The sequence below is a fragment of the Marmota marmota genome, unplaced genomic scaffold (genome assembly GCF_001458135.2).
Source record: "Marmota marmota marmota unplaced genomic scaffold, marMar, whole genome shotgun sequence".
NCBI classification, from domain to species: Eukaryota; Metazoa; Chordata; class Mammalia; order Rodentia; family Sciuridae; genus Marmota; species Marmota marmota.
Window position 1 is genome coordinate 46,533,084 of NW_026000229.1, and position 16,741 is coordinate 46,549,824.

At 36.5% G+C, this 16,741-nt stretch overlaps 2 protein-coding genes across 4 annotated transcripts in view; one reads left to right on the top strand and one right to left on the bottom strand.

Moving 5' to 3' along the window:
• The window catches only part of Parp2 (poly(ADP-ribose) polymerase 2), a 10,075-nt gene extending 2,557 nt beyond the window's left edge, over positions 1–7,518 (bottom strand). The window contains exons 1-9 of one of the 2 annotated variants that reach the window (XM_015480878.2): positions 7,363–7,518; positions 6,116–6,265; positions 5,740–5,810; positions 5,091–5,141; positions 3,381–3,477; positions 2,873–2,948; positions 2,133–2,235; positions 1,112–1,274; positions 564–702 (exon numbers count right to left, since the gene is read on the bottom strand). In XM_015480878.2, coding sequence (XP_015336364.1) covers positions 564–702; positions 1,112–1,274; positions 2,133–2,235; positions 2,873–2,948; positions 3,381–3,477; positions 5,091–5,141; positions 5,740–5,810; positions 6,116–6,265; positions 7,363–7,402 — 890 coding nt within the window. In that variant the 5' untranslated portion in view covers positions 7,403–7,518. The remainder of the gene's footprint in view (positions 1–563; positions 703–1,111; positions 1,275–2,132; positions 2,236–2,872; positions 2,949–3,380; positions 3,478–5,090; positions 5,142–5,739; positions 5,811–6,115; positions 6,266–7,362) is intronic. The other variant, XM_048793064.1, reaches the window with a different exon arrangement.
• Positions 7,519–11,603: 4,085 nt separating this feature from the next.
• Positions 11,604–16,741, top strand: part of Ccnb1ip1 (cyclin B1 interacting protein 1) — a 27,946-nt gene continuing 22,808 nt past the window's right edge. Inside the window, exons 1-2 of one of the 2 annotated variants that reach the window (XM_015480297.2) lie at positions 11,604–11,656; positions 15,561–15,718. The gene's annotated coding sequence lies outside the window, so the exon portion shown is untranslated. The other variant, XM_048793839.1, reaches the window with a different exon arrangement.

Here is a 16,741-nt window from a genome sequence, read left to right on the forward strand (position 1 = left end):
AAAAAAAAAAAAAAAAAAAAAAAAAAAAAAAAAAAACACACACACACAAAAGATAAACATGTATTTTATGTATCTAGTATCATTTGAGTCACAGAAATGTTAGTGTAGTTATAGTCACCTTAAAGAAAAGGGGTGATATGTCTTGATAGTGTTTTACTTGGTTGGATAGCTAAACCCATTCTCTCTTGAGTTGGTAACTTCTGCTTGGTCAGAGATTATGGTTGTAGTCAGGCCAGGAGATTCCATCCCATATATATATTTTTTTACTTTTATTTATTTATTTTTTAATTTTTTATTTGTTTTAATTAGTTACACATGACAGTACAATGACCTTGATATATCATACATTTGAATCAGATGGGATATAATTTCTCATTATTCTGAGTGTACAGGTTGCAGAATCACAAAACTGATTAAATATGTGATCTATAAATCATTTTGACACTATTTAAGATGATAATTTCCTTAGGAATAAAAGATTAAAGGATTATAGCTACTGCTGATTTGATTCAGGGAGTATGGATAGGGAGAAGAACGAAGTAAATGAATAGCACAGTCCTTACCCAAAGTCATGTGGGATCCTGGTATAGAATTCATTGCATGCTTCCAGGAGAGCTCGTCCACACCCGCCAGCCCGAATACAATCCTCAATCTTTTTGAGAGACTGGTAACCTGCCTTGATTTGTGCTACTGTCAGCTTCCCTGTAGGCCCAATCACAGACAAGACTCTGAATTAGGTCTCATTCTGTAAACAATACTTACATCCGTGCCCAGCAAAGGTTCTCACCTTTCAACTTTGAAAATAGTTCCTCCCCTCACCTCACAACCTTTTATCTCAAATTTTGTTTTCTCCTTTCAGTACTATCAGCAAGCTTTAAATCATCATAGTAATGAAATATTCCATTAAAGAAGCTAGGATGGGGCTGGGGTTGTAGCTCAGTGGTAGAGTGCTTGCCTCGCATGCGGGAGGCCCTGGGTTCAGTCCCGAGCACCATATAAAAAATAAACAAATAAAAATAAAGATATTGTGTCCATCTACAACAAAAACAACAACAACAAAAGAAGCTAAGATGTATGAAGAGTGAATGTATGACAGAATGTGAAATCCTACCAAGCGGGGCTTTCTTTGTATCATACTTCATTTCAATCATCATCTCTTCCATGGTCTGGACATTACAGATCAACTTTACCAGCTCCTGTACTCGAAGATCTAGCTGTGACTTTGGCTTCAAGGGGGCTTTAATAGATTCCTCTTGTTTTGTTTCATCTTCATCCTACAGAAAAACAAACAAAGTCCACAAAATTTGAAAGGCTCTATTGTAAGACCCTGAAAGAGGTGTTCTACAGAGTGATCTTCAATCAGTCTCTGCTTTAACACAGGAACATTCCATTCTTAACCCAACTGGAATACCCACTGTAGTTAGTTACCTGCTAACTACCATAGCCTCCCACAGTTAATAAGGCCCTCTTGATGGTCATTAAGCATATAAAGATATTACTGTATCTTAAATCTTCTGATTTTTTTTTCCCCCTGGGGATTGAACCCAAGGCCTCATGCCTGCTAGGCAAGCACTCTATCACTGAATATGTCCAATCCTTTCTTGAGATAGGATCGTGCTAACCTGCTCAGGCTGGTCTCAACTATCCCTATCTCCTGCCTCAGCATCCAGAGGAGCTGGTATTATACGTGTGTGTGCCACAAGGCCTGGCTTTCTAAAATTTCTGTTTTTCATATATGTGATAGTTTTCCGTTTTCTACTGCATCTCAGTTTGTGAATTTCTTTACAATGGTACAGAACTGAAAATGAAGACAATTTTAAATGTAGTTCTTTCAGTTTGGTTATATATTACTGCTTTCTTGGTCCATAACATTAGAATTCTGGAAACAGGGCTTCAGATTTTTAAATAATTTTAGTAAATAATAGAGCAAAGATTTTAAAAGGCACATTCTAGCCTCACTCTTTCTGCCCCTTTGAGATTATAGAGACAAGTGACAGTTACCCCTGAGGTGGGAAACAGCAATGACTCACGATATTCTGGCCTGATTGGTCTTGGACTTATATAAATCTTCCTATTAGACTTTACCCTGAGTAAGAGGAGACAGCTTTCCCCCAAAAGTAGTCAGCATTTACCTGAGTACTGGTGGAATAGTCCATCTGTAGCATATCATATTTTCCAGGCACCTTCTCAAACTTCTCACGATCCTCCCAATTATTTTTGGTTTTGTCAAGGAATCTGTAGAGTGCAAGGTGGTAAGAAGACCTTACAAATAAAAGTTTAGGAATGGATTTACAACTACTTCCTTAGGCAAAAGTCTCCAAAAATTTATTAACCCTCTCCCTCAGCTCCTTTACATCTCAGCTTTCCAAAAATATGAATCAAAGAGAAAAAAAACTCTGGAACAAAGGACTTAAATAAAACGAAACAAAATAAGTGGTGGTAGGGGTGAGGAGAGAATCCCTAGGCATCCCAAAGGTCCCCAAACACCACAGAAACCATGAGATTTAAAGCAAAAGATATCTATTCAATACCAATGAAACATATTCCCAGAGAATCCTAAAAGTTCTACTTTCATATCATAGGGAAAGTTCTCAAAATTCTCGCTTGATTTTCTCCACCCAAATGATGATCTCTACTTTCCCCAAATTTCTTTTGTTTATTGTCAATTTAATATATTAGATTCTTCTAGTTTTAGTTAATTTCAAGGCTCTACATTAATTTAGTCACTAAGAATGCAATTTAATCTTCTAATCACAGATTGTTAAAGTGGGAAAAAATTCACATTCAGGCCAAATCACATTCATTATAAAATTTTTTTTGAAGAAGATCAGTCTAAGAAGGGTATTTTTTGTACTCATTTTCTTCTACTCACTTTTTCTGAAAGATTTCCTTGGCCTTATGGAGGTTGCTTGAACAAGCCACCAAACTGTGCTGCCCAGTTTTCCCAACTGCAAAGTAAATGGCACATATAATAATATGTTTTGTTCTGCACTCCAAGAAGAGTTTCCTAACAATAACAAACCAGTTATCAGACTTCTCTGTTTATTATCTGGCAAATGAGCAGGAAAAGAAGAGAAAGATGAAAGCACTAGGGAACTGATTGTGTTGACACAAGTTACCTGCTAACTACCATAGCCTATGAGCAGTACTAGCTGTCTAATCACAGGAGAGTTTTCAGCCTCACAGAATGCTTATTCTATCCAATGGGAACTTCCTCATAAAGATGCCAGCCATTATCCAACTTCAAGAAGCCTAACTTGATTCCTAAGCCTCTTCCAAACTTCAGACCCTCTACTTTTCCAATTTAAACCCAGCTACTCACTATATGGCCTCTGGCTTTCTGAATGACAATGCATAAAATCTATAATAAAGGTCATTACCTCGGCCCCATCTCATCCAAACACTGAAGTTTCTCTGGGCATCATCTTCTAACAACTGAATAAGATAGTACTTGTTGTTGTTGAACTGAAGATTGGTCTATGATGAGTGAGAGAATAGTGAACATAAAAAAAGAAAGTTTTTCAAATGTAAGTCACATTAACTAATGATTCTTGGTCACAGGTGCTAGTAATTTCCATAAAGAAAAGGACAGCATGGGGCAAAAAATTAGATTCCTGTAAGAATAAGGATATAAAGAAAGAATAAGGTTTATATATTAAACTTTGGATTTTCAGCAATTAAAGTGGGGGTCTGGAAGCTTCCTAAAACCCTCCACCTAACCTCAATATCTTACATTATTGACTGCTCCTGCTTCAGTTGACCTATGAACAGTACTGTGTTTTCCAAATCCTAATCCATTCCTTATAATTATTTCCCAAATGAAAACATTTTCTTTTCTTTTTTCCTTTTTTTTGGTATTGGGGATTGAACTTAGGAAAACTTAACCACTGAGATATAACCCCCGTCCTTTCTACTTTTTATTTTGAGACAAGGTCTCACTAAGTTGCTCAGAGCCTCAATAAGTTGCTAAGACTTGTCTCAAACTTCCGATTCTCCTGCATCACCCTCCTAAGTCTCTGGGATTACAAATGTGCACCACTGTACCTAGCCCAAATGAAAACAATTTTGATGCTCCATAGGTGTACAATCACTATGCTTGTTTGTTTAGATTACTTCTTACTCTGATAGTTCTTAGAGCTTTGGTTTGTCAGGGGCAGAAATTTGACAGTGAACCTCAGAGTAGGACAATGTTGCAAGGGGACAAAGGATATCCACTGTCACATCTGTCTTATTCCTAACCTGATTTGCCTTGGAGACATTTAAAGAGAATATGAGTAGTATCTAAAAAGAGGTATTTGTAAGTTAACTCACTAAGAGTGAAGAGTGGTCTGTGATAAGGCACAGCAGCCAGTACTTGAAGACTGAACCCTGGTTATCAAGACACTGCCCTTTCCTATCTCTACCTCCTGCCTGCTGACATAAAATCTTGAGAGCAGAAAGGGATATTAAGATATTTTCTGTTTGTTCATAATACTTAAGATGGAAGAAACAGTAACAAAGGTATACTAGTCAGCTGCTAAATATTTATGTTGAATCAATAAATTCAAACATGAAGTGATAACTAGGAAATATAGTAACCAAGCAAATATATCATCTATTCAAAACCACAAAAATGAGTAAATAGAAAAGTTTAATTAAAAATAAAAAATAATAAATTTAACTACAAACAAATTTACATCTTCAATATAGGCCAAAGTGTATATACCACAAGGAAAATCAAAAGGCAAATGACAAACTTGGAAAACATGAGCAATTTATATTACAAATAAAAAACTATTCTCCACATATGTACAAGTATTCCCTAAAGCCAGTTAAAAAACAAAATGAAACAAAAACCCAACCAACAACTCAGTAGATAACACACGAGAAAATATGAAGAGAGTTTATAGGTTCAATAAAAGATCTAAAGTTTGCAAAACAATCTCATAGAGGACTTCACTCTCTGGCAGAGTGTGTTAGGGCTGAGTACTCAGGAATCTAACCACAAGTAGCTAAAAGAAGGGACTTCAGAATTAAAGATCTGGTTATTGGGATGCTATCATTAATAATTATCAAGAAGAAATTCTCATAAATAGAATGGATGTTCTTACTTGATTTAGCATGACATCATAGACATCATTTCCTTCACAATACACATGAGCCTAGAGAGATGAAAAAAAAAAATGACATTGGTATATTCTCAGCTCTGAGATCCAAAGTGAGGCTCTAAATTTTCTTATGCCTCAAGGTTCATTCCCCAGTATCATCACCATATATCTTTCAGGGAAAGAAATGCAAATGCATTTTCTATACATTGCCTGTCATTTCTATAATGAAAACATGCTGTCTTTTTCTAATTACAGAAACACAAAAGATTACAACTCAAAAGAAACGGCTCCAAAAGCAGCCTTTCTTCTATATTTTTCAAATCCTTTTCTATTCAACATTCACCCATGCCATTCCAGGGAAGTGTCTCATTAGACCAAGACAGTTTGACTTTAATAATCATAGCATTTCCTGATTCCAAGAGAATAAAGTATAGAAGGGTGATGGTGACCCAAAAGGTAACCATGATAACATCTTAAATATTAATCCCAAACCTTACTATTCCTCTCATCCTTGGAGAAAATAAATCATTAGTGAAATTTTAGAGATAGTTTCTAAAAATGAATATTGGCAACATCCCAAACAGGAATCCTAATAACAAAAGAACATTGCTCTCAAGACAAATTATGGAATGACCGTTCCACAGTCTCTCACCTTTCCCACCTTGGCTGTACACTCTGGGTCCACAGGGGCTTTCCCCTTTAACAACAAGGCTTTCACGGTTTCTGAGGAAAGAGAAACATGTACTACCATTACTTATATGGGAATCAACAGTAGCTGTCATGATTAGAAATCAATTATAACTAATTTGCCATTTACAAGTAATCCTGGTCTTCTGCCTAGGTCTCAATCCACCTCAAATACAAGAAAATGAAGAATCAACAAAGTAGATTAATAATGTGGTATGCTCAAAGGATAGAGAAATCAATTATACTGTCAAGGAAGGAAGAAATGAATTGAAAGAACAATATATTACCCTCGCCCCTCCCACAGACTATCTAGCTGGCACATGTCCTCCTTGGCCCACTACCTTGCCTGTCTTCTGTCCTGTTCTTAGCTTCTTCTCCAGCTGCATGATCCTTTTTCACTCCTTTTCTCTCACATGTTCGAGCTTTCTTGACAAGAGGAGAGTCTTCTGTTGTTGAGTTGCCATTGTTAACTTTCTTGGTTTCATTTGATGCTAAAAAAGTCAAGAGCAAGAACAATGAGAAAATAAGGAGGAATGAATACACAGTGAAGATCCTTTGTCCAAAAAAGTTAAAAAAAAATTAATATGATTTGGGCCAGCTGTAGTAGTGCCTGCCTATAATCCCACTGATTCCAGGCAGGAGGATCAAAAGTTTCAGGCCAGTCTCAACACTTAGTGAAATGCTCAACAATTTGTGACACTGTCTCAAAATAAAAAAATAAAGGCCTGGGACTGTGGCTCAGCGGTAGTGCACTCGCTTGGCATGTGTGGGGGGGACTGGGTTCGATTCTCAGCACCATGTATAAATAAATAAAATAAAGATCTATCAACAATTAAGAAAAAAATTAAAAATAAAAAGGACTGGGAATGTAGCTCAGAGGTAAAGTGCTCCTGGGTTCAAACCCCAGTACCAAGAAAAAAATTTTTATAAGAGATGGTTTGGAAACTTACAAAGAAACAATAACAACTGCTACACCATCATTCTTAAAAAGGTCTTATCTTTGCTAAATTGCTATTGTAACCAAATAACATAAAATAAAGTGGAATCACAGGGCTCTTCTAAATTCATTGCTGGAGGCACGAGTGTCCAAGCTTGCTTTAATCTTATGCCCTAAAGCACTTCCCTGAAAATACCTACTCTTAAACCAGAAAACAGTATCTAATTTATAGAAAGGACCATTACATGATGAGCTATATCTCAACAATTCTTGGAGTTTCACTCTGAAAACTGTGACACTTCTTACCATAATAAATATCGAATCAAGATTTAATTGAAGCACTTATTCTTACTTAGTGATTCATGAAATAATGCTGCACCTCACAATATTTTAATTGTATGGCTTTCGGTTTTAACAGTACTGGCACTACATAAGCTGTTAGGTCCGCAAGCTTTTGGACTTAAGAGCTGTAATATGAAAACAACAATTTAAAAAGGTTAGGACTAAAACTAGTTCTGGGAGTCAATTGCTGTTCATGGGGAAGAAGAATAGTGAAGAATCAGGGCAACACGTTCCCTTTCCAACTGCGGGGACTCAAGCATTCCACGCCCTAGGACAAAGCACCCGCGCCCCAGACAACGCGCCCCGAACCTCGCCGTCGGCGGCCGCTAGTACCCCGTCGCCTCGCCATGGAGGTTAGACACTGACGTCATCAGCCAGCTCCCAGGAATCGCAGGGTCTCTGTCATAGTTCCGCTCCACGCAGCGCGCCGGCGCGAAGACGACCAGGCGCGCGCGGGAAGACACTCTCTGCTATATTTGCATATCGCTGTGTGTTGTGGGTAGTTACCATGACCGAGAAATGGCTGTACACATGGGAGCCTTATAAACTCTGCTTGTGACGAGCCCCTTTCATAGGGCGGAGGGAAGCTCATCAGTGGGGCTACGAACTGAGTGCGTTGCGTCACTCTACCCCATGTCCCTTGGGAAGGTCTGAGACTAGGGCCAAATAGCGGCCCTAACAGGGCCCTCCCTGAACCGCGGGGAGGTGAGTTCCCAGAGAACGGGGCTCCGCGCGAGGGCAGACTGGGCAGGAGATGCCGTGGACTCCGCCCTCGGGGTGGGGCCCGGCGGATGCCTCCTTAGCCGGAGCTTGGAACAGACTCACGGCCAGCGAAGTGAGTTCAATGGCTGAGGTGAGGTACCCCCCCAAGCGGGGACCTCATAACCCAATTCAGACTACTCTCCCCCGTCCTCTTTTAAAGAGGGGAAAAATGTGTGTAACTTTTTGGTCACGGGTTCCCAAACGGAATAAAAGGTCTGTCTGCATGGTTTTTTCCAGGCTTCATCTGAGTCAAACGCAGTGGGGAGCCAGGACGTTAGGCAATTCTGATTTGGATACTGAAATATAGAAACATAGTTTTATGCTAAAATGGCCCCCAGTAAGAAGACATGAGAACTTCATATATATAAACATACACACATACATTCAGGAATGCTAGATAAAATTTTAGCAAGTCAAATTCAACAGTATAGGGGCTGGGGATGTGGCTCAAGCGGTAACGTGCTTGCCTGGCATACGCAGGGCGCTGGGTTCAATCCTCAGTCCCACATAAAATAAAAATAAAGATGTTGTGTCTGCCGAAAAATGAACAATAAATATTTAAAAAAATTCAACAGTATATTAAAATAATGTAACTCAAGTGCATTTTACTCCAGGACAAAAAGATGGTTCACAATGAGGCAGTTCATTCTTTCAACAAATATTTATTGGACACCTTGGTGGATTCTTGGGATAAAAAAGCCTAGCCAAAAGAGACATAGTTCATGTCTTCATAGAACTTGTAGTTGATACCGATATTAATCAAGTAATTGCACAAGCAAATGTGAAAGTATAACTGCAACATGTACAGTACTAAGGGAAATACTAATGGGGAGCAGACTGGGGAACTCGTCATTAAGGAAACGACATGAGTTGAATTGTACGAAAAGAATCATTAAGGGAGGAGGGGAGAGACCTGTGGCTAGAGAAATGAGAACCACGGAAAAAAGTGCTTCTCATTTAGTATGACTCTGGAGTGAAACTGGAGAGGAAGTCAGTGCCCACAGCAAGCCAGGCTTTCCCTATCAAAGCCAGAAAGTTGATGCCTTGGTTTAGTGTGTGTGTGTGTGTGTGTGTATTAACAAATAGACTAAATGCTAATATTAAAAAATAAAACAAAACATGAAAACTCTTAAACAGAAAATGGACATATCTTTTAAACCTTGAGATCGGTAATGGCTTCTTAAGACGTAAGTCATTGAATATAAGACAAAATATTGGTGAATTTGATTATTGATATTAAGAATTATTGATATTGTTGGACATGGTGGCAAGCTCCTATAAACTCAAGGATTTGGGAGCTTGAGGCAGGAGGATAACATAACCAGCCTCAGCAATTTATTGAGGCCCTAAGCAATTTAGCAAGACCCTGTCTCAAAAAAAAAAAAAAGTTGGGAAGGTAGCTCAGTGGTAAAGCATCCCTGGGCTCAATCCCAAATACTAAAAACAAACAAACAAATAAATAAAATCTAGACATTTGATTATATTAAGAATTTTTGGGGGCTGGGGTTGTGGCTCAGCAGTATAACGCTCACCTCTCATGTGCAAGGCCCTGGGTTTGATCCTCAGCACCACATAAAAATAGATAAATAAAATAAATATAAATAAATAAATAAAGTTGTAGTTGTGTTCAACTACAACTAAAAAATAAATTAAAAAAAAAGAATTTTTGCTCATCAAAAGATGTAAATTTTGTTCTGGTTCAGTGGTGTACACCTATAATACTAGCTACTTAGGAGGTTGTGGCAGGAAGAGCCCAAATTTGCTGCCAGATTGGGCAATTTAGTAAGACTCTGCCTCAAAATAAAATTTGAAAAGGTCTTGTTGCTAAGCGGTGGGTGCTTGCTTAGCTTGGGCGAGGCCCTGGGCTAAATCCCCAATTGTGTGTGGTGTTGGGGAGAATTTAAAGTTCAGGAAGAAAAAAAATTCTAATTATTTGTATGTGGTCTTATTATGATTATTAAAAAAACCCAGAAGAGACTACAGGGTAGTTTCAATATGAAAGCTTAATAGGAAACTTAATATGAAAGCTCAGCAAGGCTGATAAAAAACAACATGTAAAAATAAACTGTATATTTATAAAAGAACTTGAAGCAACTAGAAACAAAATTTCAAAAAAGCTACCATTTATGGAAACATCAAAGCATATCAAATACTTGAAAATAAATCTGAAAAAATTTAGTTACTGAATATATATACTGGATTGGGTTGGTTAACTTGGTTCCATAGCAGGTCAAAAGCACCTGACAATTATGATCCAAATAAAGTAGAGAACATATAAAAGGTGATAATTTAAAAATATGAAAAAATGTAATAAATATTGAGAATAGCTAGTAGAATTTTCTTTGTGTAGTAGACCCTGAGCTTCAACATTCATAATCTCATTTAATGTTCATAATGAAAATAGAATATATTTAGTCCTTAATATGATATGAGCTTTACATATATATTTTTTACAATTATGCCTGTGGGGCAGGTTGCTCTCTCCATTTTACAGCTGAGGAAATCAAACTGATATGGATAATTTCCTTAAACTCTGTAGCTTTGTTACCTTTTCTGTAAATAGTTGTAACAAAAGTGTTAATGTGGAGATTAAATAAAGTAACTAATATGAAGTGCTTATTACCATTTCCAGTTTAAAGTAAATATTTGATAAATGAAATAATTTTGACTCTTTGAATTACAATTAAACGAATAAATTATGAATCAACAAACTAGCATTTGATGCTGAATATTGGAATATTTGGGACTTTCAAACTGAAGTGGATTGAAATGGATAGTAATTTCTAGCTGGTTAGGATGAAATTATTAAAAAGGAAGAATTACTATGAGTTAGAGTTGCATCTTTTCCTTTTATAATTCAACATAAAATATAATCTTCATACTTCTAATATATGCACATATTTATATATATTCTGTAGTATTTGTTAAGAATTATGATGAAAGTTGTGCCGGTGAGTCCTCTAATTATGGCTTAAGAGGCAGTCCTAATAGAAGAAGGACGTACAGTTTAACTGGAGGGGACTGTGAACAGTCAAAACAACCTCTTAATCAATTATGACCTTAGGGATTTATAACCCATACACTCATCGCATACACACATCACCCTCTGATTGTTTATAGTCTACTTGGGGAGATAAATCTAAGGAGAAATTATGTAATAACAATAATAATAGCTAATATTGTTCAGTCCCTTGCAGCAAGCATTGTACTGGGTACACTATATGAGTTATTTAACATATTCCTCAAAATGATCCTGGAAGGAAGATGTCATTCTCTTTTTATAGTTGGGGAAACTGAAGCTTAGATGTGTGCAAGTAAATGACCAAAGCTTGGAATCAAAATCAGCTAAGTTTAAAGCCTAAACAATTAGCCACCCATCTTTTGCACTGAGGCTGTTAGCTTAAAGGTAAACCTGCAAATAACTTTTAACTGGATTGATGAAGACTGTTTATACTGGGACCTGTTATCTTGTGTAAATTAACCATGATGAGATTGCAAAGGATAGGAAGTTATAAAGGTATTATAATTAGGATGTATTATAGTTAGAATGCAATGGGCCCATCTAAATAAGAAGGTGTATGAATAGCTCAAAACAGCCTGTTTTGCTTGTGCTAAGTACATTAATCCAGAAGGGCACAGGGTTTAAGAAGTTCAATTTAAAAACAGGTGCAGGAAGCATCAGTGGTCTATAGAGACAAGTGGGTGAAGGAGGGGTTGCATCTTGTCAGTACCTTTTAAGGTAAAGGAGGAGGGAATCCTCCTTGAACTCATTAGCCAATCAGGTTCGGAGGCCACTTCACAAGCCCACTTCCTGTCTCTCCCTCTCCGTTTTGGTGGGCTGGTGAGTATGCACTGAATTTTGCTCTCTAGTTGTTTTGGATTTCTCTTTATTTGAGCCGTATAACCAGGTGGCAGGCCTTTATTCCAAGCCAGCACTAGAGTGTGGGTGAGTTGCAAGGCGATTCATTTCGTCTATAGGGAGGTTGGGGGAAGGCAGTGAAAGGCTCTGCCTGGCTTGTTTCCACGTGGGCCTCTGCAGTACTGGGCTTTCCTGCCTTCCTCAAGACTGGTGACTCAGAAACAATAGATTCTATTTCATGTGCAGAGTGCATGTATTCTTTGAAAATGTCTACCTTCATTTTGCTTGCAGGGAAGATACCGTTATTATCCCAATGCTGTTTTGTTTTATAGTTCCCTGGGTGAGGGGAGATTTTTGAGAGGTGTTCAGCTCAGTACATTTTAATTCTCTGGTGACTATCTGTAGGGCCCATGCTCTTAACTGGGTCTATGGACATTTCTGTGGATAGTGACTTTACCCTGATCTGTGCTCAGAACATTACTGCTTTCTTGATGAGACCAGGCAGCAAACTCTTAAGGCAAATGATATTAGTGAGCCTAGTGAGCTCCTAGGACACATACTGTGCTGTGCTCCCAAAAGTTTAAGGTATGTTGAAAAAGGGACCCCAGTTTACTGCAAACCTATATTCAAATTCTAGTGCCACAGTTTACTGGTCCAGTGACCTTGGAAGAGCCATGGAGCCCTCTGGGCTCACCTTGGGAAGATCAAATAAAAATATGTGAAAGCCAGGACCTAGTTGGTGCACAATAAATATTAAGCATCTTCTAGAAGTAAACAATATATATTTGCAATAAATATTTTGAATATCTTTTTTCTTGTAAAAAGTTTTGTCTAGTGACCTTGAGTGTAACTTCACCATATTCCTATTTTTCTCTGATATATATATTAGTTTGGATATAATGTATGTGTTGGTTATTCTTATAGGTAGAAAATGAGAAAAAGACATTCTAAACTAGCTAATTGAATATAACAATAGGTGTTTATAGTCCTTCCATAAGCCTAATAATTCTCAAGCCTTGTTGTTAATTTTAGTTTTTGAATAGGTATAACAATAGGATCAAATATGTACCATGGAAAGTCTCTCATTTTTGTCCTAAGCCACTCATTTCCCTTCCTCAGTAACAGTATTAACAGTTACTTGTGTATTCTTAAGATATATTATGTACATATAAGTAAATTTGTGTACTTACCTTTCCCTTCTCCTGTACATATACCATGTATCTTTTTCTACTTAATAACTGTATATGTATAAAGAGCATCCACATCCTTTATAATTGTCACATAATTATTCTCTTAACCTCATGTTCCCACCTTCCTCATCTGTCTGTTCCCTAAAACATACCATTTTTTTTTTTTTAGCCTTTATTGGTGGACATTTAAGCTTATGATCTTGATATTCCCACCAAACGAATTAGCTTGTATATATGTCGTTTGTCACTGTGACACTTTGGATTTTGCTATATAGTTCTTCTTTAAAAGGACTCTAGATATTTAGCAGGCTTCCTGTTATGTATATTTAATTTGTATACATAGTGTTGATTAGAATCCAATCAACATCCTAAATATCTTGACTAGCAGTAAAGGATTTTCTGCCAGAGGCAAAATAATGTTTATGGTCTTTATATGAATATATCTGTCTACTTTGGCATGGGTAGGGGATGGTTTATCTTGTTCTGAGCACATATTTAATATTGGAAAGAAATGACAGGCATGACCTAGAAAAACCATGTGCTCCTTGTATTCACAAGGGCAGAAGGGGCATGCTTTTAGTGTTTGCTGAGAAAAATGTGTCCTGGATAGCTCCCTGAAATTATGGTGTTGATTAAGCTCATATTTTAGCATTAGGTTAGGAAGAGCTGAATGTTTTTTAGAATGTAAGCCTACAAAATAAGACCTTTGAATATTTCTCTAAAGCTGTTTATTTTAAATCTTAAAAAACTTACTGTATCTTGTGAGACATCTAGTTTTTTCAGCTAGGAGGTTTTGCTAGTTGGGAAAAAAAAGATTCTCCCTAATGGAAGCTTCTTTTTGTTGTTAAGAAGGAACTTTACATAGAATACTTTGGGGTCTCGATTATTGAGTAGGGAAGGAGAGGAATAAGAAAGCAAGCTTGTGCCTTTTTTTTCATAGAAGACAGTATCTTGGAGTTAATAGTGTCCTATGAATGACCTTTCTGGCTTCAGAGTTATTTTGAAAAATGTGAAGTCTGTACACAGACTATCTGCATTTCTAGTCACTAGCTTGTTGTGCTTCAGTAAATTAATAGAAACAACATATTAAACACTTAATTCCATCCCAGCTTCTCTGTTAAGTATATTTATTACCTTACTTAATCTTTAAAGAAGTTCTAAGAGGTAGGTGGAATTTGTTTTCATTTTACAGAGGGAGCAGTTATAGTTGAGGTTTAGAGAACTTGCCCAAGGTCACAGCAAATACCTGTTAGAACCAAGATTCAAATCCATATCTATCTTCAAAATCTGTTATCGGAACATAAATTAGTGCAGCCATTATGGAAAACTGGATGAAAGTTTCTTGAAAAATTATATGATCTACCAATGCCACTTCTGGGTATGTATCCACAGGAAATAATATCAGTATGTGGTAGAGGTGTCTTTATTCATATGTTTATTGCAACTTGATTAACAAAGGCCAAGCTATAAAATCAACCTAAGTTTCCATTAACAGACGAATGGCAAAAGAAAATGTGGTAAACACAGTGGAATACTTACTACTTAGTCTCAAAACAGAAGGAAATTCTGTGATTGGTGATAACATGGATGACCCTGGAGAACATTTTGCTAAGTGAAATAAGCTAAGCATGGAAAGACAGTACTGCATGATCTACCTTATTTGTGGAATCTTAAGAGAGCTAAACTTGTAGAAGCGGAGAGTAGAATGGTGGTTGCCAGTTACTGGGAGTGGGGAGGGATGGATTTGGGAAGATATGATCAAAGAGTACAAAGTTTTGGTTAGTGGGGAAGACTAGATTATGGAGATCTACAGGATAGCCTGGTGACTACAGTCAAGGATATATTTTGTAAATTTGGAAATTAAGTGTTCTTAACACATATACACACATATGATAAGTGAAGTGATAGATATCTTATGTATACTTATATCAAAACATATTGTACACCATGAGTATATATAATTTTGTCAATAAAAATTATTGACCAAAAATTGAGGAAAGGATAAAATCCCCCGCCCCCCCATCTTAACACTAAGTTTCCTGCCATTGATTTCCTTTGTGTTTTTTTTCTTTGTTGTTGTTGTTGTTTATTTATTTATTTATTTTGCCAATGGGGATCCAACCTAGGGCCTCTCATATACTAGACAGGCATTTTATCACCTAGCTACATCCCCAGCCCTGCCATTTAGAATCTAAAGCATGTGTACTTCTACAATAGAGATGACACAGTGTACTTGGAAAATGAGGTAATTATGGAAAGTGATTTGTAAATTGTAAGATGGGCAAAATATTATAAAATAGATGAAGTAGCAAGTTAATAGAGTAGGGAAGGTCTTATTGCCTCTTGCATCCTGACTTTAAGTTGTTCTTTACTGCTGTCTTGACCAAAGTTCTCAGACACTATATTTTAATTTTATTTATTTTATTAGCCTTGTGACTGGGACTGAGTAAAACAGTGGGATAAACTTGGGATGAGCTGTTTCTGACTTCACTGATTTTATTTCATATATGCTTGGAGTGGATTTTTCTTACACTTAGAGATTAAAACAATATGTATTCTGGAGCCAAAACAGCTGGCAGTGAGCAGGAAATAAAAAACCTGGAGTCTTTCTGATAGCAGTGCCTTATGGAACTATCTCCAAAGAAAAGTGCCATATGATCAGTTAGAATTTATTTCCTGTTTTCCTTTTATTTCAGGTTGAAGATGAAATCTACTGAAGAGGTCTTTAGTACCTTGTGTGCCATCCCAGAAGTGGCCCCTGAAAGTCTTCGTAATATCTATATTTTCCCTAAAAATCAAGCGAGCTTGGATTTGGACATTCCTAATAGAAAGGGTTAAAGGCTGATTGAGGCAGGTACTTGACTTTTGACCAAGATATGCTGCCGTAATTACAATCTCTGCACTATACATGTATCTTTTATTTAAAAAGACCAAAGGTGGTTAGAGTTACTATTGATTCTCATAATGCTAGGTTCTTAGTGAGGACTGAGTGAATTGGAGTGGAAATGAGCAAAATTGGGTGGTAATACAATTTTAATATGGAGCATCTATGTAAAGCATATGTGACACTTTGGTTTTACTGAAGGTCATTACCCTTTTATAATGTTTTTCCTCTCAAGGTCTGGTTTTGTTTCTTTTCTTTTTTTTTGTAATGCCCTTCCCTTTGCTGAGTGCTTGCCCTGCTAATGGGTCTGGTTTCTCTGTCTACGTGTGGCTTTAGGTCACTCTCTGAAGTTGGGTTTAGGGTGACCTGGGCCAGAATCACAGTTTTGGGGACAGACAGTGCTGGTGGTTCTGCTTTTACATGTGCCCATTTATTGGCAGATGCATTGCCCTTTGTAAAACAAACAAAAAAAGTATCATCTGTGGATTTAATATTATCAGTTTGTAGTTTGTATCAAGCTTTTATTAAGCACTTGTTTATACATTTAAAATATACTTTTTTTGGTCATGAAAGCAGTACTTTGAAGCACTTACTGCCCACAATCAACAAAATGAGTGGGTCATTGTTTATTTATGGAGTATTTATAAAATACTTATAATACTTATAAAATATTTTATAAAATAAATATTTATATTTATAAAATATTTATATTATATTTATAAAATATTTATATTTATAAAATAAATATAAAATATTTTATAATACTTATAAAATATTTTATAAAATAAAATATAATACTTAAAATACTTATAAAATATTTTATAATTTATAAAATACTTATTAAGAATTATTCAAGTACAGGATAAGGAAGAAGTAAAATAACCCTTCAATTATATCTTTCTGAGATACTTAAAACCACCTCATTTTAATTCTAACCTCCTAAGCCACTGAACCAGCAGGTCATTCTCATTAAAATTTTTTTTTTTTTTTTTT